Source organism: Nothobranchius furzeri, chromosome 7 (assembly GCF_043380555.1).
Source record: "Nothobranchius furzeri strain GRZ-AD chromosome 7, NfurGRZ-RIMD1, whole genome shotgun sequence".
Taxonomy (NCBI): Eukaryota; Metazoa; Chordata; class Actinopteri; order Cyprinodontiformes; family Nothobranchiidae; genus Nothobranchius; species Nothobranchius furzeri.
The window spans coordinates 69,912,665-69,937,158 of NC_091747.1; the positions used below are offsets into that span (position 1 = coordinate 69,912,665).

Consider the following 24,494-nt stretch of genomic DNA (forward strand, 5'->3'; position numbering starts at 1 on the left):
AGCACTGGCGCCACCGGTCCCTCCGACCACCACCAGCAGGCAACGTGGGTTAAGTGTCTTGCCCAAGGACAGCGACAGACTGAGCGGGGCTCGAACCTGCAACCTTCCGATTGCAAGGTGAGCACTTAACTCCTGTGCCACCGTCGCCCCGGTGATGAAGCACCTGCTGTTCTCAAATGCAAATGTGCATAGCTGCTGTGTTTCTAGCACGTAAAAACGAGAGAACCTCCTGAAGATGTCGGGTGTACTTCTTTTTCTTTTCTTAACTTTTCACATTTCACGCTAAACAGCCATACGGATTAAGTTTTCCTAGATTAGATCAAAAGTATTCCGTGTTTCATGGCAGTATTCATAAGCTACAACAACCGCAGTAGGAACATCTCAAACAGCCACAGATGGTGAACATGATCACTGATGAGTTACTAGTGTGGAAGACTTGCTACCAAATAAAAATAAATAAATAAACGTGGGGAATAAAAGGATATATTTAAGTCCTTATTTGTTTATTTTAAATTGTATTTCCACGTTTATTGTTTACTTTGGCAGAAAAAGTCCTCCATATTCTAGAGAAAGAAACAAATATCTGTCTCACTTTTCTGCACTTTATGGTGAGATATTTTAAACATGGTTTTAAAAGCTTATGTCAATTTCACTTTTCCTAAATATGTGAATAATAAACAGTTTCATATCAAAGCTGATGTAAGTAAACAAGCTCCTCTGCTCCGTATTTTTGACTTGTGTAGGGCTAAGCGTCATAGACAAACTTGCACAAGATAGATCAGCTCTGTTGTAATTATGCATTTAAAACTCCACACGTATCTGTCTACCTGCTTCTCTATGATAATTGGTGAATTCCGACAGCCCCTGAACGCGGCAAACAACGCTGCAGCGGCTGTTTCTAGGCAACCGTTTGTGTGTGACAGGAGTCAAACAGGCGTTAAACTGAGTGTTGTTGGCGGAAAACGGCTCGTTTGAAGCGTTTTTCAGAGACAGAGCTGCTCTAGTTCCTCCATGATGGCTGAAGAGGTTCAGGACGTCCCGCAGCTGCAGGTGGAGAACGTTCTCGGCTTCAGCGGTAAGTTTGACCCACGAGTTCATGTGTTCTTCTGAGAATATAAAAACCCACCTCTTCAGAACCAACATAACGTCTGTATGCTGCCCCCTTGTGGTGTAAGTACGAACGCCAGCTTGCAGAAGCTTAAAGAGCAAGTCACACCAAAATCAACGTTTTTTTTATTTTTTTTGCTGATAATTTGTACAAATAAGTGTGTTATAGTATTGTAGACGTGTAGTGGCAGAGGTGGAAAGAGTACTAAAATTTCCTACTTAAGTACGAGTACCAGTACTTTGATCATTTTTTACTCAAGTACAAGTAAAAGTACTTGTCTAAATTTTTACTCAATAGTAAAATGTATCGTAAATAACATGTACTCAAAGTAAAAGTTACTTAGTTACATTTTTGTCAGCGTAAAGATGGTTACGTCAGTGCAAAACCACAACACCAGTTCACATCACGCCCATGTGTGCGCTCACACACGGACACACACATAGTTTCATGGAAGGATTTCTATCCAATCAGTGAGAACAGGACGTGCACATTGATGGGACGAGGTTTTTCTAGGATTGTACATTTCAATTGTGATTAAAATTATTCTTTATTTTGAAAAAAAAGTTAATTTTTGATGCCATCAGTATGTGAGGTATCTCAATGTTCTCATGACAAAACTAACATGAGACTGTGCTCTAACCTGTCACATAACAAGCTAAATGAAAGTCAAACATTTCAAATGGACCGTATGACAGCTGCTAACGTTGGCCCTGCCCTACGTTACCTCTACATTACAGTTCCTTTATCCATGTCCACCTAGAGCTCCTCTCTGACCTTCATGCTTATTTAGAGCAGCTGATTTTTAAAGTTAGCAGAGTTCATCCTTGGTAGTGGGTTCACTCACTCATTTAAAGATAACGGCCAGAGGCAAAATTCGTTTGAACAGCATGTGTAAATGTGTATTAAAACCTTAGCTGATAAAGGTGTTTGGATTTTGACGGCTGGAATCGTAAGAAAATCTGATGTTTGTGACCGGCGAGGGAAAAACAGGAACTAACTTCCGGTCTAAGCTCTGGGCAGCTGGTGACGTTTCACATGGAGCTCTGCTGAAACAGCTGTAGTAAACAACACCTGACTCCGCCGTTTCTGCGTTAGCGTTATAGCAGAGAACAACGTGTCATCAATCAGATGTAGCTTCTGAAGCCTCTACTAGTTGGCCAGATTTGTTTTTTCTCTGGGATACGGCTACGAGAACGGATATTGGATTACCGGAGAAGTTCAACCGAACTCCGACCCCGCCAGCTGCATATCACTACCAGTGTCACTCTGAGCAGGAGGAGGTAGGACCCAAAACGCAGAAGCCCAGAATGACTCGAGGCAAGGGCAGTTGAAAAAAGGTAAAATCCTTTTATTAAGGTGGAAAACAAAATAACTTGGATGCAGGAATCAAATCCAAAAAACTGAAAGCCAAAAAAAAAAAAAAAAAAAACTCAACAATGAGCACAAAGACAAGAACCTGACGAGGGAACAAAACAACTCTGACTCACAACAATGAACCGACAAAGGACAACAGCAGAGAACGTCTCGGCTAGTAGGAGCTAACCGTTAGCATTAGCAGCTCCACCACACAGCAGGACTCCTCCAGGGTTGTATTTGTGGAGATAAAACATCTATGTTGCAAACTGAGTCAGTGGTAGAGTTGTATAGCTGTTATCCAATCAGAGGCGAGATGTACAAATATCAGGAAATAAGACTCCAAATCGTGTCGTCTGAAGCTCAGCTGTGATGTGGGTCACTTCTAGTTCCTGACAATGGTGAACTGGGATTTTTTCCCCAGAGTACGACTTACAAGGCATTCGTTACTACTAGACCACTGCAAATGCATTCCTTGAACATGGTACAGATTATAAGACAGCTAATGTGAACTTTGCTATAAAATCATGAAACATTTTTAAAGATGTTCTGATTCAGAACATCTCTGCTTTGGAGACAAAGCACAACAGGACGTTTAGAGTCAGAGTTGAGGATGAAGTGATGAAGTTAGAAGCATCATGGAACAATCCAAACATGTCTGTTGCTAAGCTACTTTGTGTTTTAGTTCTCATGTGTTTTCTGGATGTGATAAGGACATGTGTTTTCTGGACTGAGAGTCCATCCGGACCGGGAGTTCCTAATCTATCCTCTGGGATGTACGGTGATTCTGAAGAACATCTCCGATGGGAAACAGCAGATCCTGCTCGGACACACGAGCAGCGTGTCCTGCTTGTCGGTGTCCAAAAGTGGATCGTACATTGCCTCGGGCCAAGTCAGCTCTGTAGGCTCCAAGGTAACCAGAACTTTAGGTTCATTCATAACAACATTCAAATTTTGTGTTTTTAATGTATTTGTGTTTTTAAAGGCAACAATAATCATCTGGAACTACGCTGAGAGAGGAATCCACGCCAAACTGGATCTTCACAAGACTACGGTTGAAGCAGTAGCCTTCTCTCCCAGTGACAAGTACCTGGTGTCCCTGGGGGGTCCGGATGACAACAGGTAAATAAACACCCTCCCAATGAACATGAGCAGCAGGATCATGGAAAATATTACAGTCACGATTTTTATGGTAAATGCTAGAACAGAATATCTATTGGTTTCTATTTTAGTAGCAGTGACAGGTATACGGAACAGGTATGCAGGTGAAATTAGAAGTGAAGATTTTATTTATGTCAGTAATCCAGTTTAGACTGAGAGACCATCTAAAGTCTCAGGAACAGTTTGCAGGTGATTTGGATTCATTAGCTGATTAGAGTGTATCACACTCTGAGCTCATTCCATTGAACCAGCTCTTCTTAGGGCCTCTAAATCACTTCAGAACCTCGCGGAGTACAGACGCTTCCCTCTGTTGCTCCCTTATCTTTTTTCCCCAAGGCTCTTTGTCCTGTCTGCCCACAGAGTGCTTCTCTGCATTTCTGCTGAAAAACTCAATTTTTTTTTACTAACCATGGATTTGATAAACTGGCCATTCAATGCGATCAATAAGATTTTTCAACAATGAGAATGGAGCAGAGGGCTCCCACATGTCCACAGGGGACACAACCAGTGGGATATATGTTGGATTCCTGGAAGGAGTGGAAGATCGTATGCCTCTCCCAGCAGTCCATTGAGGACATCGAAGACGTGTTGATATTTGGTCTGATGATCACTGGATTTCTCCTGATTGGAGTGGGAGGATATCTGGTTTTCTGGAAATTGGGAAGTCGGGAGCGATTGGAGGGCGACCCGTACCCACGGAAAGCACCGTCCGTGTGGAGACTTCTCAGACTAGGACGTTACTCGAGGTGAATCGTAAGCTGGACAATGTTCTAGCTGCGATACCGGTATTAGTGCGCAAAATGGATGTCATCTCGGAGAGAGTCACCGGACGGTATGGACAAGTTTAAAACCCAAAATTGGCTTCACTGAAGGACTGGAAATGATCAGTTTAAAGACTGAAGGCAGAGAGGAAAATTATCTCAGCCTGACCCAAACAAAGTCTTGTTATCTGAATGTGACGCCCTGGTGGCCTTGAGCTGCAAGCAACTAAAACCCCCACGAAGGAATGCAGACAGATGCTGTGAAAACCCGACCTGAATTGTGTGTACTGAAACTCTAATTTCCCTCTGGGATTAATAAAGAATTGATTGATTGATTGATTGATTGATTAATGACCTTCTGACTCACAGTGATGCAGGGGACTGTTCTGTTCAGGTCCTGTTGGACCTGACTGCAGCCTTTGACACTGTTGACCATCACCTGCTACTGGAGAGGCTGAGAGACTGGGTAGGCCTATCAGGAACTGCTCTGGAGTGGTTCTCTTCTTATCTTTCTGAGCGTTCCTTCTCTGTGACAGTCTCCAAGTTTAGGTCCTCCACCACCTCCCTCACCCATGGTGCCCCACAAGGTTCTGTGCCGGGGCCTCTGCTCTTCCTCCTCTATCTACTTCCTCTTCAGCACATCCTGAGCTCCTTTAACAGAATCTTCTACCATCTTTTAGCAGATGACATCCAACCATACATGTCCTTTAAGCCCCATGAGATGTCTAAGCTGCAGCTTTTTCACACCTGCTTGGACTCTATCAAAACCTGGATGGCTGGGAGCTTTCTACAGCTGAATGAAGATAAGACTGAGGTCCTCATCTGTGCCCCAGACAAGCTGGTTCCCAAAGCCAGAGACTCTCTTGGTCAGCTTGCTTCTCCTCCAGCTTCACTAGCTGCCGGTCAACTTCAGGTTCATTTAAAGATCCTGGTTCTGGTCTTTAGGGCCTTATATGGACAAGCACCATCTTACATTGGTGATCTTCTCAATCTTTACACTCCCAGCAGGTCCCTCAGGTCCAGTGACCAAAGCCTACTGGTTGTTTTCTCTTTTGTAAATGAAGTAAATAAAAACTTAAGAGATCTCTCAATGAATCAGTAGATGATTTGATGTATAGACATGAATGCATGAAGTCTAAATATTTATTAACTCTAGAGGGGTCGCTCGCCACTCTTAAGCCTAGTTTATTTTTCTGCATCATCTCCACGAAGGAGAAGTTTGGTGAGGCCATGGAGAAAGACTATCGATCGGCTCCAAAGAGGTTCTGGCAAACTGTCCGGCGCCTCAGGAGAGGAAGGCAGCAACTCGCTCACACTGTTTACAGTGGGGATGGGGAGCTGCTGACGTCAACTGAGGCTATAGTCGGACGGTGGAAGGAATACTTTGAGGAGCTCCTCAATCCCACCAATGCGCATTCCGAGGAGGAACCAGAGCCGGGAGGCCTGGGGATGGACTGTCCGATCTCGGGGGCAGAAGTTGCTGAGGTAGTCAAACAACTACACAGCGGCGGAGCCCCGGGGGCGGATGAGGTTCGTCCTGGGTATCTCAAGGCTATGGATGTTGTAGGGCTGTCATGGTTGACACGTCTCTACAACATTGCGTGGTCATCGGGGGCAGTTCCTAGGGAGTGGCAGACCGGGGTGGTGGTCCCCATCTTTAAGAAGGGTGACCTGAGGGTGTGTTCCAACTATAGGGGGATCACACTCCACAGCCTCCCTGGAAAGGTCTACGCCAAGGTACTGGAGAGGAGGGTCCGATCGATAGTTGAATCTCAGATAGAGGAGGAGCAATGTGGTTTTCGTCCTGGCCGTGGAACTGTGGACCAGCTCTATACCCTTGCAAGGGTGATGGAGGGGGCATGGGAGTTTGCCCAACCAATCCACATGTGCTTTGTGGATTTGGAGAAGGATTATGACCGTGTCCCCAGGGGCACCCTGTGGGGGACGCTCCAGGAGTATGGGGTGGGTGGCTTTCTGTTAAGGGCCATTCAGTCCCTTTACCAGAGGAGCGTGAGTTTGGTCCGCATAGCCGGTAGTAAGTCGGACCTGTTCCCAGTGAGGGTTGGACTCCGCCAGGGCTGCCCTTTGTCACCGGTTCTGTTCATCACTTTTATGGACAGAATTTCTAGACGCAGCCGTGGTGTGGAGTGTGTCGAGTTTGGTGGCAGGAGAATCTCGTCTCTGCTTTTTGCGGATGATGTGGTCCTCCTAGCTTCATCCAGCTCTGACCTTCAGCTCTTGCTGGGTAGGTTCGCGGCCGAATGTGAAGCGGCTGGGATGAGGATCAGCACCTCCAAATCTGAGACCATGGTTCTCGACCGGAAAAGGGTGGCTTGCCACCTCCGGGTCGGGGGAGAGGTCCTACCTCAAGTGGAGGAGTTTAAGTATCTCGGGGTCTTGTTCACGAGTGAGGGTAGGAGGGATCGGGAGATCGACAGGCGGATTGGTTCGGCGTCTGCAGTGATGCGGACGCTGAGCCGATCTGTCGTGGGGAAGAGGGAGCTGAGCCAGAAAGCCAGGCTCTCGATTTACCGGTCGATCTACGTCCCAATCCTCACCTATGGTCATGAGCTTTGGTTAATGACCGAAAGAACGAGATCGCGGATACAAGCGGCCGAAATGAGTTTCCTCCGTAGGGTGGCCGGGCTCAGCCTTAGAGATAGGGTGAGGAGCTTGGACATTCGGGAGGGACTCGGAGTAGAACCGCTGCTCCTCCGGATTGAAAGGAGCCAGTTGAGGTGGTTTGGGCATCTGGTCAGGATGCCTCCTGGACGCCTCCCCGGGGAGGTGTTTCGGGCATGTCCTGCCGGCAGAAGGCCCCCGGGTCGACCCAGGACACGTTGGAGAGGTTACATCTCCAATCTGGTCCGGGAACGCCTTGGGGTCCTGCCGGAGGAGCTGGTGGACAAGGCCGGGGAGAGGACGGCCTGGAGCTCCCTAATTGGGATGCTGCCCCCGCGACCCGGACCCGGATAAGCGGAGGAAGACGAGACGAGACGAGATCTCCACGAAGGAGAGACATACACACTTTGACAGAGACGTTTTGCTCTGGGACTTCTTCGTCTCCTTCAGAGTGTTGCAAAGCAATTCCCCACCAGGACGACAGAGGATGTTGCGCTGTTTTGTGGTCCGGATGGTCCAGGAAAGTGTATTTACTAATGTGTACATATTGTGATTTTTGTATTTCAGAAACTTTTTAACACGGACAAATTTGTCTCTCATTCTGCTCCACCTCTCCATGCGCTCATCACCTCTAAAACCAAATATTCCGTCATTTTCATCCACAAATAAAACACTTGCTGCATATTTTTTTACTCCTCCAGTCACGGGTGAATAAAACGTTCATATTTATAGAGGTTTTCCTTGAGGTATACTTCACGCTGCTCCGTGTCTGTCGCTAGATATCTTCAGTTCTTCTCATGTTTTTGAGAGCCCAATGACGGTGCTGTTGACAAAAGCATTTTCATGACCAATCGCAAGCTTGCGTTCTCCGTCTCATCCGACGGATGTGTAGAAAAGTGGGCTCGACTCTGTCCGCCCTTGCGAGAGCTCTCCAGCAGGCTCTAAAGGACGGATAATGGTGTTGCATGTCTCCATACTGACGCAGACACAGAAGCATAATCTAGGCGTGTTTCTCAATTTCAAGGCGCCTTGCTTACGAGGACACGGTCCTTCCTTGGTCAAAGAAAACTGTTAAATGGAACAGACATAAATCACGTGACCGCGGCTTCCACGGCGGTCACGTAACGTCACGTGACACGGGAGATAACGTTATATTTTTTATGTACGTATTAGTTTCAATATAAATATATAGTGAGTCTTTTACTTTTTAAATTGTGTATATGTTTATTAAATTAAATATATAAGTGAGTTACTCCCTGCTAGCCACCGAAGCTGCAACTACTAAGCAACTAACCAACAACAGGTAACTTCTTTGGATCTAAAAAAAACATTTTAAATTAATTGACATACTTTTAAACTTGAAAATTGTCCCCGAAGTAGCTGCCGGCTTCTGGTACGCCATCCTTTTGAAAATACCGCTGTATATTCTGGGTAATTTTTGACCAAGGCTAGGCGACAAGACTCCTCCCATGTATCCTCGTTCGGCTAGCTAAATGGCTAACAAACGGAGAACACACATCTCGGTAGAAAAAGAACATTGGAACACGTCTTGGCGGCTCCCGATGACGTATCTCCTAGGCAGCCAGGGCGGGGCCAAGACATCAAGGCAAGGTTCCTTGACATTGAGAAACACCCTAGGTTTTGGTAAATGGTAAATGGCCTGTATTTGATATAGCGCCTTCTAGAGTCCTGGAACCCCCCAAGGCGCTTTACAACACAATCAGTCATTCACCCATTCACACACACATCCACACACTGGTGGGGATGAGCTACAATGTAGCCACAGCTGCCCTGGGGCGCACTGACGGAGGCGAGGCTGCCGAGCACTGGCGCCACCGGTCCCTATATGTAACTCCGCCCCTTCAGATGTGTGGAAGAAATACATTCTCACAAGATTTTGACTTCAATTTAGACATTGAATTCATGACATAGAATATTTTTTCTGTGAAATAGTGAATTTAAAATTTTTACTTACAGTATGTTAAACCAGTAAAAATTTCATTTATAAAAATTCAACTGAAGATATCAATCTTCGAAAATTCAACAACTGAATTTCAATGTAAAAATTTTATCTGTAAAAATTTAACAGCAACAATTCAATGACCACCTGGTGACCCAAGTCAAAACAATCATCACTCGATTGAGTTGACACCTCACTGGTGTCACGTGACCAGTGAAGCGTAATTTGATTGGTTAAAAGCCACTGGACTCGATCGAGTGACGATTGCTTTGGCTTAGGTCACCAAGAGGCCACCTCATTTGTCATTGAATTTCTGCTGATGAAATTTTTATATGAAATTCTGCAGTTGACTTTTTGAGGAAAATAATTTGGCTTATTTTAAGTAAAAAAATTAAAATACATAATTTCACAGAATAAAAATTCAATGTCTAAAAAAAGTCATATTCTGGTGACACTGGGCTGCATGGTGGCGCAGTGGTTAGCACTGTTGCCTCGCAGCACGAAGGTCGCAGGTTCGAAACTCGGCTGCGGCCTTTCTGCGTGGAGTTGCGTGTTCTCCCCATGCATGCCTGGGTTTCCTCCGGGTTCTCCGGTTTCCCCCACAGATCACAACATGCCCTACAGGTTAGAAATTGTAAGTCACTTTGGATACAAGCGTCTGCCAACTAAATAAATATAAACACTGTATTTCATCCATAGAGATGTAGTGTGTGTTCGCTCTGTGTTTCCAGAATAGTGGTTTGGAATATCGAGACCAAGCTTCCGATCTGTGTAAGTTCAGCTTTGCTCCGCAGCTCTGAACCCTGCCTCACGCTACAATACTTCAACACCAACGATGACTTCTTCGTTTCTGCTGGGAGGTGACTGATTTCTCTCTCTTATGGACGTTTTACGTGGATGGAGTTTTATTTTGCTGCGTGTTTTTGGAACATTTATCTCAAGTTTCTTTGTGCAGCGGAACAATACAAATTTGGAAGCTGAATCTCACCGACAGAAAGATCCATCCCACAGGATGTAACACCGGCAAGCTGAAGAGGATAGTGAAATGTTTGGAGGTATGAAGCTTCGACTTGTTTACCTTTATTGATCCACCCTGTTTCCAGCAGCACACGTAGGAATAAAACTCTTTGTTATAAAGAATTAGTTATTGCTGAAATGGACAAATGTGTGCCACACTGAACATCCTTGTTACTGCAGATTTCGGAGGACGATCAGTTCCTTTTCTGTGGAACAACAAGTGGAGACATAATGAAAATCAACCTGAAGTCAGCGCTTCTGAGTAACTCTGGTCCAGTTATAGGGCCGTTGAGCCTGGTAGGTCCCCACAGCCAGTCCTCTCTGAGCTGCATGCTGGTACTTTTAGCAGCTGTATGTCTCCATGCTGCCTGTTTCTGACATAATGCTGATGCAACCATCGACATATTGGACAATGGGTTTCCATAGACTCCAGTAACATGTTTTTGAGGAGAAATGGGAGGTGGCCACCACCGCCGTTTTGACCGTGTCACAGGTTCCGTCAAGCCCAGACAATTCCACAAAAGGGAAGAGAGGAGGAGCTGAGGGTGGGGCTGTAAGGCTGGGATCAACTGACGACACGCGGTCGAACGAGCTACAAGCTAACCTGAAGCTAACCCAAAGCTAACGCGGAGGTGGGAGCTAAGCTAACGGAGGTAGCAACCTAGCTACAACCGGAGTTAACTGTGCACAAAACCAGAGCTAGGGATGGGTACCTTTGACATTTGAATCGATCCGGTACTAATTCCCGGTACCTACGAATCGATACCGGTACTTAACGGTACCAATTTTCGATACTTTTGAGTGTTTATTATTTTAATTCTCTTTTATAATTAAATATATATTTTTCTCAATATATAACAATATTTGATAAATATCACGATAAATAACATTCAACTGTTTGTATTTTAACATCGTCCTTGTAGTTTTATAAGCTGATAATTAAACTGAAGCAAACATCTTTACTGTGAACTAAATTTACTGTGTATCTTCATTCCTTTTGCTGTCTTTTACAATTTGATTTTTCCTACTGGGAAGTTAGAATTTCCGAGGAGAAAGCGAACGCACCATTAGCTGATAACAATGGTGGCAATGGAAGCTAACATATCAAGCTAACGTTATCTTTAACAGTTTATTTAACTGCTGGAGCAGATTAAAACGATGATGCCTCACACTTAGATCGTTGTCGCTGGTTTCATCTTCACCCAATCACCCGTCACATTTAGTAAAGTGAAGCCAAACTTTAGAGCACGTTCATGTTCTTCTAGTCAGAAATTCGGAGTTCTGAGGAGAAAGCGAACGCACCTTAGCGAAATGGAAGCTAATATATCAAGCTAACGTTATCTTAAACATTTTATTTACCTACCGGAGCAGATTAAGATGAGGATGTCTCACTTAGATCGTTGTCGCTGGTTTCATCATCACCCAGTTACCCATCACATTTAGTGAAGTGGACCCAAGCTTTAGCGTGCGTTCTTTCTACCATGCTGCTCTGTTTACAACTGGTTCGCAGCGAGCGACGACATAACGCTCTTGCGCACGCGCAGCTGTCTTGGCAAGTTCTCGTTATGAAGGACGGGTACCGAAACGAGGCACCGTTTGAAATGACGTGAATCGGTGCTCGGTCGGTACTGTGGAATTCGGTCGGTGCCTTAAAAAGTACCGAATTCGGTACCCATCCCTAACCAGAGCTGACGCCGGGCTGACTGCTCGGGCCAAGTATTCATAACTTCATTTTATTTCTGCTGTTAAATTCACATTTTTAACATGGGAGTCGGTGGGAACTGGCTCATTTCTGGAGCCAGCCCCTAGTGGAGGAGGGTTGAACTGCAATTTAAATCACTGGCTTCAGTTTTGGCAGGCCAGGAGTTTCCCCTTGGTTTTCTCTGAGTTTGGTGTCAGAAAGCACGTGCTTGTATGAGCACTTTGAAAAGTTCCTCTACAACGTCACAACAATGGAACTTGTTTAATGGACAATGGAACTTGTTCTTGCTTTGGCCTTTTCTCTACAGGGTGTCAATGTTGTCAAGATCCTAAAATCCGGAGACCTACTTGTGGGTTCTGGAGCTGGCGTGTTAGCTTTATGTTCCAAAACGAGCTTCAAACCTCTTAAGTGAGTCTCACACCTGCACCATCAATGCCATTTCCTCACAAGCGTGTGCAACAACGCATCACATGATGCAACGTTTGGTTTTATTTAGTGTTATTTTGCATCTCTTGCCTCTTTGCTTCCCCACCCCACATTAGGAAGGTTCAGCTGGAAAAGGGGGTGACCTCCATCACTGGAAGTGATGAGGAGCAGCAGTTCTTCATTGGTACAGAGGCTGCTCAGATGTACCGCTTCAGTCTGGAGGATTTCACAGCTGAGGCTATTTCCTCCAGCCACAGCAGTGCTGTCAGAGACGTGGCCATCCCTTCGTAAGTGGCAGAGAGGCGTTCAGGCTGGGGGACTCACACACACCCATCAGCACTGACAGACATTTGTCATCTGCTGTTCCTTTGAAATTTGAAATCAGACACTCACCAGAGTGATGGAACATAGACAGCAATGGGCATTTTGTACATTTTGAAGTGTGTTTCTGTACAAAAGTAAAAAATAATGACAATCTTTACCTTTTTACACGGTCTCAGTTTGAAGAAACAGAGTTCGTATCTTAAAGGACGCGTGACATAAATGCTAGTCCAAGTGCAGATAGAGAAGATAACTTACTTTTAAAAAGGGTGTTAAGATGGCAGCCAAACACCAGCCATTCACTCATCATCTAAGCTAAGACCATTGGGTAAGTGAGTTATTCATCAGTTTAAACCAAAAACTGATGTCAAAACATCCTAATTATCTCTTTAATGTCGAGACATCAGCAGCTTCTCAGTGTGTGTTCAGCTTCACTGAAAAGAACCAATCAGCAGTTGTTTTTAGTTGCACCAGGTGTTTCTACCTAGTAACAAAATAGATGGAATATCCTGTATAAAGAGGGCTGTTTGTGAGGTTTTATCCCTCTGTACCTGTACCGCATTTTCTCTGTTATGCTCACAAGAGGGCGACAAACACACACACCTCACAAGAGGGCCACACACACACACACACACACACACACACACACACAAGGTCTGCAAAAATACTGAATTTCCTTTTCTCAGATTAAACCCTAAGACCACATGACCAAGTGTCTGTCTTCCTGTTTTGTTGCAGTGGAACATCTGAGCTGTTTGCAACGTGCTCTAATGACATCAGGCTGTGGTCCGTTAAGAAACCCAAAGAGGTTCTGTGCATCACTGTGCCTCACGTGACATGCAACGCCCTGGACTTTATGGTTGATGGAAGCAGCATCATCAGTGGTGAGACCCAGTAACAAGTCTTTGTGCTGCTCTACTCTAAATCATACATGGAGCTCTGCTTCCTATCAAAGCTATTCCTTTACTGAGCTGATTCACCCCCCCGATGCTAAACACAGTTTTAACTTGTTTTTTTAGCGTGGGATGATGGTAAGATCCGTGTGTTTACATTGGAAACTGGACGTCTGATGCACACCATTCACAGTGCCCACAAGCAGGGCGTGACAGCCATCGCTGGAACTAGAGACGGCAGAAGGATCATCAGTGGAGGTGGCCAAGGAGAGGTCCGTGTGTGTTGACGCTGACTCACAACCTTTAATGTTCAGCTCCTAATGCCATCACAGATGATGAGCTTTGTTGTCTTCTGCTCCTCCCTGTGTTTTCTCCTCCAGAGGCCTTGCCTTCAGCTCATTACTCACACCTTCTCTGTGTTTGTTAATCAGCCCTCCCCAGCATCTCATACTATATTACACCCTCTGTTCTTGGTTCCCACTGGCTCGCAGGGGCGTGTCCAGGGAGTGGCCTGGGGTGGCACATGCCGCCCTTGGAATCTGACTGGCCACCCCAGGTGCCACCACACTAATTTACCTTTAAATAGGCTTTTCATTGTCCACAAAAAGCTTGGGGGTAAAACAAAAAAAGCATAACCATTGGTGCCACCCATGCAAAAAGTTGTGCCGCACCTTGGCCACCCCATTTTAAAAGATCTGGACACGCCACTGCTGGCTCGTTGTGTTGTGTTTAGCATTACCTTTTTTTTCTTCCTTTTAACGAAAGATAATAACAAAGTTGTTCCTACTTCGGGTTCATCAAACACTAACCTGATGTCACAAACAGGAAATCGTATTCCTATTAGCCAACATGTTAGCAACTGGTTCGGGCGACTTGGCACAGCGAATGCAGTCGATTCTATCAGTGTTTCAACTCTGACCCTTTTTCGTGACCTTGTTGGGGCCAGAACCACCGTATGATGCAGCCTCCTCTGGACTTCAATCAATCAATCAATCAATCAAATTTTATTTGTATAGCACCTTCTACAACATTATCGGAAGCCCAAGGTGCTGAACAGCATCATTAAAGGAAAAACATTCCCAGTACATGGGCATAAAAGCAGGATAAAAACATAAAATCATAAAATATCAAGCAAACACTATTACAGATAAAGAGAGATATCGGAATAAGACTAATCGATAAAAAAACTAATTTTGGACAAAATAAAATCAAGCATCTGGGTTAAAAAGAAGAATAGTTAAAACCATAATGTCAGGGCAATTCAAATGACCCTAGCGCTAAAACGCAATCAAATAAAAATGAGTCTTTAAACGAGACTTAAAGACTTGAAGGGATGGTGCCTGCTAATGCTCAGTGGCAATTCGTTCCACAGAGTTGGAGCCAAAATAGAAAAAGCACGACAACCCCTCGATCGATATTTCGACCGGGGGACCACCAGAAGTTCCTGCTCGGCTGAGCGAAGAGACCGAGATGGAGCATACCTGTTCAAAAGCGCAGTAATGTACGAGGGGGCACTGCCCTGGAGGGCCTTATAAACGAGAGTTAAGATTTTAAACTTGGCTCGATATTTTACCGGGAGCCAGTGCAGAGCATCCAGCACTGGGGTAATGTGCTCTCGACATCTAGTGCCTGTCAGGAACCTAGCCACAGAGTTCTGCACAAACTGGAGCCGTGCAACCGTGCACTGGGCCAGACCAGCATACAGAGCGTTGCAGTAGTCCAGCCGGGACAGGACGAAGGCATGCAACACAGACTTCACCGTAAGGATTCTGAGCTAACGTTGGTTTAACAGTTTCATGGATGAGATTAGCTTTCAGCTCCTGAAAAAGATGTCCTTTTATATACTTGATTAGATTTTTTAAAATTCTGTTTAGATTTTAGCTTTTGCAGTACACGTTAGTTTTGCTTGGGTGCTTCATTCAGTAGTTTCTACTTTGCTGATGCATCTTTGAATGTTTTGCATCACCATGATCCAACCCTGGCCCTTCCAACTGTATTCATGTAAATCCCTTTCACACACAGCATTTGCATAGAGAGAGACCCATGGATGCTCTGTTTGGTATTAAACCAGTTGGAAATCAGAAGTCAGATGAAGGTGAAGGAGTTTGTGCTTTCTGTTTGCAGGTGCACGTTTGGGAGTTGCTACCTCACAACCATCGTCTGCTGGGGATCATGAAGGAGCACAAAGCTGCTGTCCTGTGCGTTAAAGTCACGAAGGATGACAAGGAGTGTGTCTCAGCCAGCCAGGACGGCACCTGCGTCATCTGGGACCTGGTGTGAGTAGTTCACCTGAAGGTTGTCACACCCCAACAAGGGTCACGGAAGTTTGGTTTTTCAGTCCAGTGTCTCGTAAAGCATTTGCACAGGGGTGCTGCACAGGGGTGGCCAAAAGTTTAGAGAATGACACGAATATTAGTTTTCACAAAGTTTGCTGCTAAACTGCTTTTAGATCTTTGTTTCAGTTGTTTCTGTGATGTACTGAAATATGATTACAAGCACTTCTGTCATGTCTTGTGGAATGTGTTTAACCCAGGACATGCAGTAATCTGACTCGACGAGCAGGTAGGATGAAATTAAAGTCTTTATTTATTAACTGGAACAAAAGGTGCACAGGGAAGTCCTGTGGAGAGGGTGAGCAGTAGCTCGAGTCCATAAACGTTCGGGGAGAACGAGGTGAGGAAGCCGAGGTGAGCTCAAGTTAGTCCAGGGGTGATCAGGAAACAGGTTAGACAGCAGAAAGGATCCAACCAGGCACAGCAGAGGAGGATGGGACGTGGTGTGAATGTCCAGTCATTAAAACAGCAAGTTGAGGCAGGTTGAATGGGATTCTGGAGAGAACAAACAACATCCAGATTTCAGGGTAATCCAAAGAGTAATCAGAGCGGTCCAAGTTCAATAATCCAAAATATCCTATATTCGAGTGACGAGTTCACAAAACAAGAACGAGTGGCTGGGACTACCTATACAGGAGCAATCATCCGGCGTAATGAGGTGTCACCATCCTCCTTTTATACCCGCGTCCCTGATTGGAGATGTTCTGTAGCTGCGGCCCCCTCCGCTGTCACCTGTGGAAAATCAGTCAGATAGAGTGAGATGGGGGTGATGTCACTCACCTCGGCTCAGGAACATCACAACTTCACGTTTCAAAGGCTTTTATCAGCAATTACATGACATTTATGCAAAGAGTCAGTATTTGCTGTGTTGGCCCTTCTTTTTCAGGGCCTCTGCAGTTCGACTGGGCGTGCTCTCAATCAACTTCTGGGCCAAATCTTGACTGATAGCAGCCCACTCTTTCATAATCACTTCTTGGAGTTTGTCAGAATTAGTGGGTTTTTGTTTGTCCACCCGCCTCTTTAGGATTGACCACACGGTAAAATTTTTTGTTGTAAATTTACAGTAAATAATTGGATAAATTTTGCATGACTTTCTCAGTAAGAAATACAGTAATATACTGTGAAATATACTCTGTATTTTTTGTATGTAATATTGCAGGGTATTCTTGTAAAAGCACAACTTTTTACTGTAATTTTACTGTTGTGTTGACAAAACAATTATTGTGATATTACAGTTAATTACTGGGGATTTACAACCTTTTGCAGTACATCATTACAACAAGACCCTGTACTTTTACAGGGTGTACTGTGAAATTAATATACAAGTTCACAGTTATTTTCTGTTAATATACAATGCAAACTGAGGAAATTGTCCAGTAATTTACTGTAAAAGTAATGCAGATTTACTGTGAATTTACAATCATTAAAGTATGTACCCCCTCCTACAAACCACTCTGAGGTAAAGTAAATGTTAGCACAATGGCATATTTATTAAAAATATATTTTTAAGTACACAGCAGATGCCAAGAACTGCCGGAATCCAAGAAATGTGACTTGATAGCAGGGTATCCGCGGTCCTTAAAACGTCTTAAATTAGCTTTTCCAAATTTAAGGTCTTAAAAATCCTTAAAAATGACAAATATTCCTTACATACAGCTTTCAAAGGTCTTACATTTTCAAAGACCCAATAAACAAGATTCTTTTATTTCTATAAAATTTTCCAGAATTTCTAGTTAGTCTTCAGCATTTTCTGTGTACCATGTTGGCGTAAGCGGAACCGTACATATTCAGTTGGTTGTGAAAGGGGGCTATTTTTAGATGAGCACATTAGCTGGTTAAGCTAGTGGGAGCTTGCGCCATGGGGAAGTGCAAGTTTAATGGTAACTGGATGGCTAATCCCACGTTTGCGACGTGGTTAGCACCGGTTCCAGGCAATAGCTGAAAATTATAGCTTATTTAATTTTAAAAATAGCTTAAATTTGGTCAAAGTGGCCTTAAAAAAGGTCTTAAAAAGTCTTAAAGTTGGCTCCCTTAAACCTGCAGATACCCTGTGATAGTCATAAAAGCTACTTTAACCTGCTGAGAAATGGTGCAAACCTGCACCTGTCACACAATAACTAATGGACAGGATGGAAATCAGGCCTTCGTGGTAAGATAAGGAAAGAAGGGAGAGAGGATGATGTGATGTCGAAAAGCGGTCAGGTAATGCAAATTTGTCTTTAAAAATGACAAAACGACTAGGCTACTCCACTGAGCCCAACAACTACTGCTGAAAAAACAAAAACAACAAACTTTGATGTCCATTCAAAGTCCACAAGTTTCCTCAAAAGGCTGCTCACATGAGGGTTGATTGTTGTCCGCTTCTTGGTCTTTGAACCTCTTTCAGGATTGATGCCCAGGAAGCACCTAATAATAAGCAAAGGTAGTTTCAGTTTTAAATAGACTTGCATAAATAGACTATTGCATCCCATTGAGAACTTGTGCACAAGTTCTCAATGGGATTAAGATCTGGGGAGTTTCCAGGCCATGTACCAAAAATGTCAATGTTTTGATCCCCGAGCCTTATGGCACGGTGCTGCATCGTGCTGGAAAATGCATTGTTCTTCACCAAACTGCTGTTGGATTGTTGGAAGGAGATGCTGTCGGAGGGTGTTTTGGTACTATTCTTTATTCATGGCTGTGTTTTGGGGCGAAATTGTGAGTGAACCCACTTCCTTGGATGAGAAGCAACCCCACACATGAATGGTCTTAGTATGCTTTACTGTTGGCATGACACAGGACTGTTGGTAGCGCTCACCTTTTCTTCTCCAGACAAGCCTTTTTCCAGATGCCCCAAATAATCGGAAAGGGGCATCATCGGAGAATATGACTTTACCCCAGTCCTCAGCTGCCCATTCACCATACTTTTTGCAGAAGATCAATCTGCCCTGATGCTTCTTTGCTGCCTGTTGGATATTTTAACCAAAAATAAAGCACATCAGAGGAGATTGGTAGATTTGATACGCTGCAGCGGAGAACAGAGAGCGTGATCGGAACCTCACTTCCCTACTCTGACTCTCTACCCCCACCACAGCGGTTTTATTGTGAGAGAGGAAAAAATGAACAAAGACCTATTCGTCATAGCCTACACTAGCCAATAACAGCGTTGCTTCTAGGCTAAGGCGGGATATTCCAAAAAGGAAGTCTCTTTTTATGGAGGAGGCTGCTAGCAGCCAAGAACTGCTGAGTCACTCAGGAACTAGGACTGTTCCTGTTGCTGGGCAGATTAAGACGTAGTATATCACAGCAGAACAGAACACTTAGACTTACATTTAGGGCATAAACACTTAAAAAGAACGTTTAAGAAAAGTGACATATAAAAAACTCTAACACTGTCCATCTTGACACCAGGCCATCTTCCAATAGTCTTCGCCTCACTGTGCGTGCAGATGCGCTCACACCTGCCTGCTGCCATTCCTCAGCGAGCTCTGCACTGGTGGCACTCCGATCCCGTTGCTGAATCCTCGTTAGGAGACGATCCTGGCGCTTGCTGGACTTTCTTGATGCTCTGAAGCCTTCTTAACAAAAATTGAACCTCTTTCTTTGAAGGTCTTGATGATCCTATAAATTATTGATTTAGTTGTAATCTTAGTAGCCACAATATGCAATTCATCTGTTCACTCTTCATGTCATTCTGGAATATGTGCAAATTGCTATTTTAAAAGCTTAAGCAGCAACTTTTCCAATTCCCCATATTTGTGTCATTCTCAAAACTTTTGGCCACGACTGTAGGACTATGGGGCATATCCGATCCTAGGGATGCAACGATACCACTTTTTTCCAAACCGATAAGATACCGATACTTGGATCTGAGTACTCGCCGATACCGATTACCAATACCGATACTTCTACCACACAAAAAAATGCAATGATTTGGAATACAGATTTAATTTTCTTCTCTGCTTTCAACAGGAAAGGACTGTGAGGTAGATAAAAAGTAAAATATATGAATGGAAATCATCACAAAACTAAAATATTAGGTGAACAGAAATGACAAGTTACAGTGAAGCCATTTTCAAGCAACTGCATTGGTATCGGTTCCTGGTATCGGTGAACTTTTACCGATACCGTTACTGGTATCAGTATCGGTGCCGATACCGGTATCGTATCGGTGCATCCCTATCCGATCCCACACAACCAGAGCATGATCTGCGCTCACATTCTTGATGCTGTCTCTGATCCGGTTTGGGATGTTTGAGGACAGCATCTGAAGGTGAAATCATGGATTTGGGCTCATCTCTGCACTGCAGATATTACGTGGCTTACCTTTTAGAAATCAGATGAAAATGTTTGATTTGATTGTTTCATTTTGTTTCTTATTAGAAAATAAAACACTTGTTACTGATTGATTGGTTCTTCTTCTCCTTCAGAAAACTTGTGAGCATCAAACTAATGAAAGCCAGCACCCTCCGGACCGTGTGCTACCATCCAGAGGAATTCCAGATCCTCACCAGCGGCACCAACAGCAAAGTACGTTTAATCTGAATCCAACAACTGTAGCTCCCGCCTCAACGGTTACACCCTCACAGTCGCCTCTAAGTACTTTCACTGTTTTTGGTGTTTGCTCATAATCAGCAGGATCTTCCTCGTTAGGGGGCAGAAAAAAATGTCACCGCTCACAATTTGGAGGCTTCATTAAGCTGTTGTCACCTCAATCTCCACCCAGTGAGCGTTAGAGAAACGTGTGGAGAGGCAGCGATGACCTCACACCATCAGAGCTTGCTTATCATAATGAAACCATTGTGCCCACTGCTTATGACTAGGGCAATTAAAAAAACACTCCTTTTGATTAATGTCTGATTAACATAAAGGTCTGAGGTTGGCTCTGGTAGAATGAGTCACTCATATTACCGCCGTCCCCTCATGCTGAGAGGCGAGGACGAGTCGTGCTGATTAACGCTGCAGCGTGGAGGTGAGCAACGCCGGAGTGAGTCTGAGGTATTCAGAGAAGGCGATGGGGGGTGCTGCGGTGTTGGTGCCTTCCTGCGGATGTGCCTGTGCCACCCGAGTGCCAGCCAGATCCTCCATCTGCTCATTCCAACACACAGGCGCTCTGTGTGAGACAACAAACAGCCACACTCGCTCACCACCTCCCAGCCTGCCGCTGAGGCAGAGCGGACAGTTAAACACAAGTGACAGAAAATGGAGGAAGGCGCCATAAAGAACGATTAGAGTGGAAGTTTATTCAGAGGTTCAGATAACGGGTGCGGCATCGTGATTCTGACTCTTGTCTGAAATCTGTGTTTTTGAGTTTGTTGGATCCTGTAAAGGACAAGTGAAAGGGTCCAAGAAAACATTAGATTTATATGAAATTCAAGTCTATTTTATTGCTCGGAAGGTTGCAGGTTCGAGTCCCGCTCAGTCTGTCGCTGTCGTTGTGTCCTTGGGCAAGACACTTAACCCACCTTGCCTGCTGGTGGTGGTCGGAGGCACCGGTGGCACCCGTGTACGGCAGACTCGCCTCCATCAGTGAGCCCCAGGGCAGCTGTGGCTACAATGTAGCTCATCCCCATCAGTGTGTGAATGTGTGTGTGAATGGGTGAATGACTGGTGGTGTTGTAAAGTGCCTTGGGGAGTTCCAGGACTCTAGAAGGTGCTATATCAAATACATTTACCATTTACAATGCCTAGAGATTGCATGTCCACAATTCAAGGCCTGCCTTCATAAAATGGGAAGATAGATTGTGAGAGGCGTGTTTAATATTCTGTTAAATACACATCCTAATGCATTTAAATCCTGGTAATGGTTCTGGTTTAGTTGGTGGATTCTGTGTCCCAGCTCGTCAAACACCAGGTTTCTTTGTTAGATTTCTCTCTTCATGATGGACGGATGGGACACGAGCATGTTTTGTCCACAAAGACACATTTGCTAAATTAATCCTGGCATCGTCCTGCTGGGATAGCTACTGCAGAAACTGATTTCTAAGAAAGTAAAAAAGGCTCATTTTTGCATATTTTACCAGATTTTTTAATCTAAAAAGAAAGAAAATCTTCTCTAGAAAATAGCATTTCTTAAAATGAGGTAAATATTCCTAAATATGATAAGATTTTCCTCGTTTTAAGTAAAAAAAAACCAATGTATTCAAAAGTTTCCTGGCTAAAATTCTTTCAAAATGCATCTAAAATTAGATTATTTTGCTAGTTGTAAGAATTCTAGCCAGGAAACACTTGCCTACCCCTTTGGCGTTATTTATTTTAAACTAATAAAAAGAGAAATGTCTAAATGGGCCTTTTTAAAACTTTCTTAGAAATCATTTTTACAGTGTAAGGACTTTCCTAAGTCATCAACTTAACTGTGGCGTGTCCCAGTCTCTGTATAAATGGTGGCTTTACTAATGCGTATCATTAACTCTAGTGCATCTCTGCTCTATCACAAGCAACGAGCTTTGCACACGAACACGCTCACTGAGTTTCTGACCATCTGGAAGTAGCTTAGTAGATGTTTCGTCCTTGTTGAGTTTATCTCCACACAGTTTCTGGATGTGGTGGCAGATTGTGCTTCGCCAAGGTACCTCTGAACTATGATGACAGTTATGACATCCGAGGACTCAAAAGTCCAATATATCAGGTTCTGCCCTCATTTTTTGGTCTTCCACAGTTTTACACGGTAGGCGTAATGTAAAAGTAAAGATGACTGAAACCAGACACTTCAGTGTTACTACCAAACAAATATTATTGATGTACAGCAGGTGTGGGGAACCCTGGTCCTCGAGGGCCGGTATCCTGCACGTCGTTGCTCCAACAGTTTTGATTCAGTGGTTGCGTCACCTGTTCAGCAGCTCATCAGGCTCTGCAGGAGCCTGTTAATCACCTGCTGATTGAAATCAGGTGTGTTGAAGCAGAGTTGAAACTAAAATATGCTGGATAGCCCTCGATGGACCAGGGTTCCCCACCCCTGATGTAGAGGGACTTGTTGAAATCAAAACTAAGCCATTTTTATTCAATTTGAAAATCTCTAATTCAGAATGAATTTTAAAAGGTTAAATCTGATTTATTTCTCCCGATTCCGATCCTTTCAAAAACACATGATCTGGACCGATTTCCGATCATGGAATCGGATCGGTAGCATCCCTAATAAAGACCATAATGACCCCATGGTAGCAGAACACCACTGGTGTGAGAGGTTCTCTGCTCAGTAATATCAGTAAAGGAGAAACAGCCGGCTGCTACCACTTCAGCTTTAGGACAAACTACCAGAGTCCCAAAAAGAAAAACATAATTTGAAGTCATCCACAACAAAAGATATTTGGACCTAGAAAATGGCGTCTGGTGTGTAGCACTATCTCGTTTCCTCTGGCAATGTGGGTTTCTGGTTCCGGTGGAAGCAGAACCATTGAAGATACCCGAAGGGAGGGGTGATTGTTCTGTGTTTGTGTTCAAAAGCTAGCTTGTTTTGTGGATTTGCCCATGCAGCTTTAACTTGTATCAGCTTGTCTGGTTTATTGTTAGATTTCTGGACTCTTGGGTTCTGAGCTGTCAGGTTTAAAGGTTAAGGGGCTTGACACACGGGAGGCGACAAACGACCGCAATCAGCGAAATTCGTCTCTGTCGCTTTTATTACCTGACATACGGGAGGCGATCCGCGGCAGCGGCAAAGCCGTCTACGCGTTCTGTTCCATGGCGAAATCGAAACTTCCGTTGTTTTGTTGGGCTGTGTCAGGTTGGAGGGAATTAAGGTTATTTAAGCGGTTCAGAGTTAATAAAGCGGTAGATATGATGTTTCACAAGGTGCTGCTAGAGTTATGTGACATCTTACTTCTGATTTTACTATAAAACATAATAATAATCAACTTCTCCTCCATGTTTGCTCGGAGGTGTACGGAGCATCCTGTCTGCTCATTGGTCAGTGAATGAAACCTCCGTTGATTGGTCCTCGTCTGAGCGACAGCGATGAAAAGTTGAAAATATATCGACGTTTTGGGATTGCGTCGCTGGGTCGCCTGTGCACGACACGTGCACGAGCGCTAAATTTCACACGCACGTTTCCCGCTTTTCGCTTAGTAGGCCAGAGACCCGCGATTATCACTTTGTCGCACATGACTCATTGAAAATGAATGTCGAGCTCATAATGCTTAGAAGTTCTGCGCCTGATTCTCAGATTGTTTACTGGATGGTGTTTGAGGACTCTCCCATCAGAGTGGTGGACGGCTCCCTGTATGGATCTATCAACGACATGGATGTCACACAGGACGGCAAATACTTTGTTACAGGTGTGTCCATCTACTCGTTTACTCTTGTGTCTTGTTGACAACATCTAGGACCTTGTTTTCCTTTCCCACCACTGACACTGATTTATTTCCTGTTACTGATGTGTTTCCCACCTTCGTTCAGGTGGAGAGGACCAACAGGTGAGAGTTTGGGACTATGTGAAAGGTGTTGTGACCCATGTGGGCAGAGCTCATGGCGGCAGCATCACCAGCATCAAGGTCTGCCCCAACAGCCGCGTCCTGCTCAGTACCAGTGCAGATGGAGGCATCATCCGATGGAAGTTCCCTCACCCCTCTTCTTAAATCAGACCTTTACTCTTTGTTCTTTGTTTTATAAACATTGTTGCTTGACATCTCTGATGTTGTAGTGAGTTCACGCTCAGAGGAAGATAAAGGAATTACCAACAGTGGTGGTTTGATTCATGTATTCAGACCCTTTTAAATAACTGTTTCAGGTCAGCTGAGGATGTGATGGAGTTTAGGGGGTTCCTGTCCTCTCTAAGGCCCGTAACAGACGTGTCAATAAAAGAAAACCACAGATGAACAGTGCGTGGTGTTGGGCTGCACGGCAAAACGACATGATGCTGGATA

General features: G+C 44.4%; 1 protein-coding gene across 1 annotated transcript; it reads left to right on the top strand.

Annotated features, from left to right (window-relative positions):
* The first annotated feature begins 346 nt into the window (after positions 1 to 346).
* Positions 347 to 24,313, top strand: cfap52 (cilia and flagella associated protein 52). The gene is made up of 14 exons (XM_015954448.3): positions 347 to 1,075; positions 3,175 to 3,374; positions 3,447 to 3,583; positions 9,697 to 9,825; positions 9,921 to 10,020; positions 10,163 to 10,279; positions 11,992 to 12,092; positions 12,227 to 12,397; positions 13,170 to 13,315; positions 13,451 to 13,596; positions 15,449 to 15,600; positions 20,067 to 20,166; positions 23,795 to 23,906; positions 24,028 to 24,313. The coding sequence occupies exons 1-14, from the start codon at positions 1,012 to 1,014 to the stop codon at positions 24,204 to 24,206; spliced, it is 1,854 nt and encodes a 617-aa protein (XP_015809934.1). The 5' UTR covers positions 347 to 1,011; the 3' UTR covers positions 24,207 to 24,313.
* The last annotated feature ends 181 nt before the right edge of the window (positions 24,314 to 24,494 follow it).

What these genes read in the sequence shown, in the direction of transcription:
- cfap52 (XM_015954448.3), top strand. Translation starts at nt 1,012, where the DNA reads ATGATGGCTGAAGAGGTTCAGGACGTCCCGCAGCTGCAGGTGGAGAAC. An exon ending in GGGGGTCCGGATGACAACAG is followed by an intron (nt 3,584 to 9,696) that starts GTAAATAAACAC and finishes CTGTGTTTCCAG; the next exon opens with AATAGTGGTTTGGAATATCG. An exon ending in TTCTTCGTTTCTGCTGGGAG is followed by an intron (nt 9,826 to 9,920) that starts GTGACTGATTTC and finishes TTCTTTGTGCAG; the next exon opens with CGGAACAATACAAATTTGGA.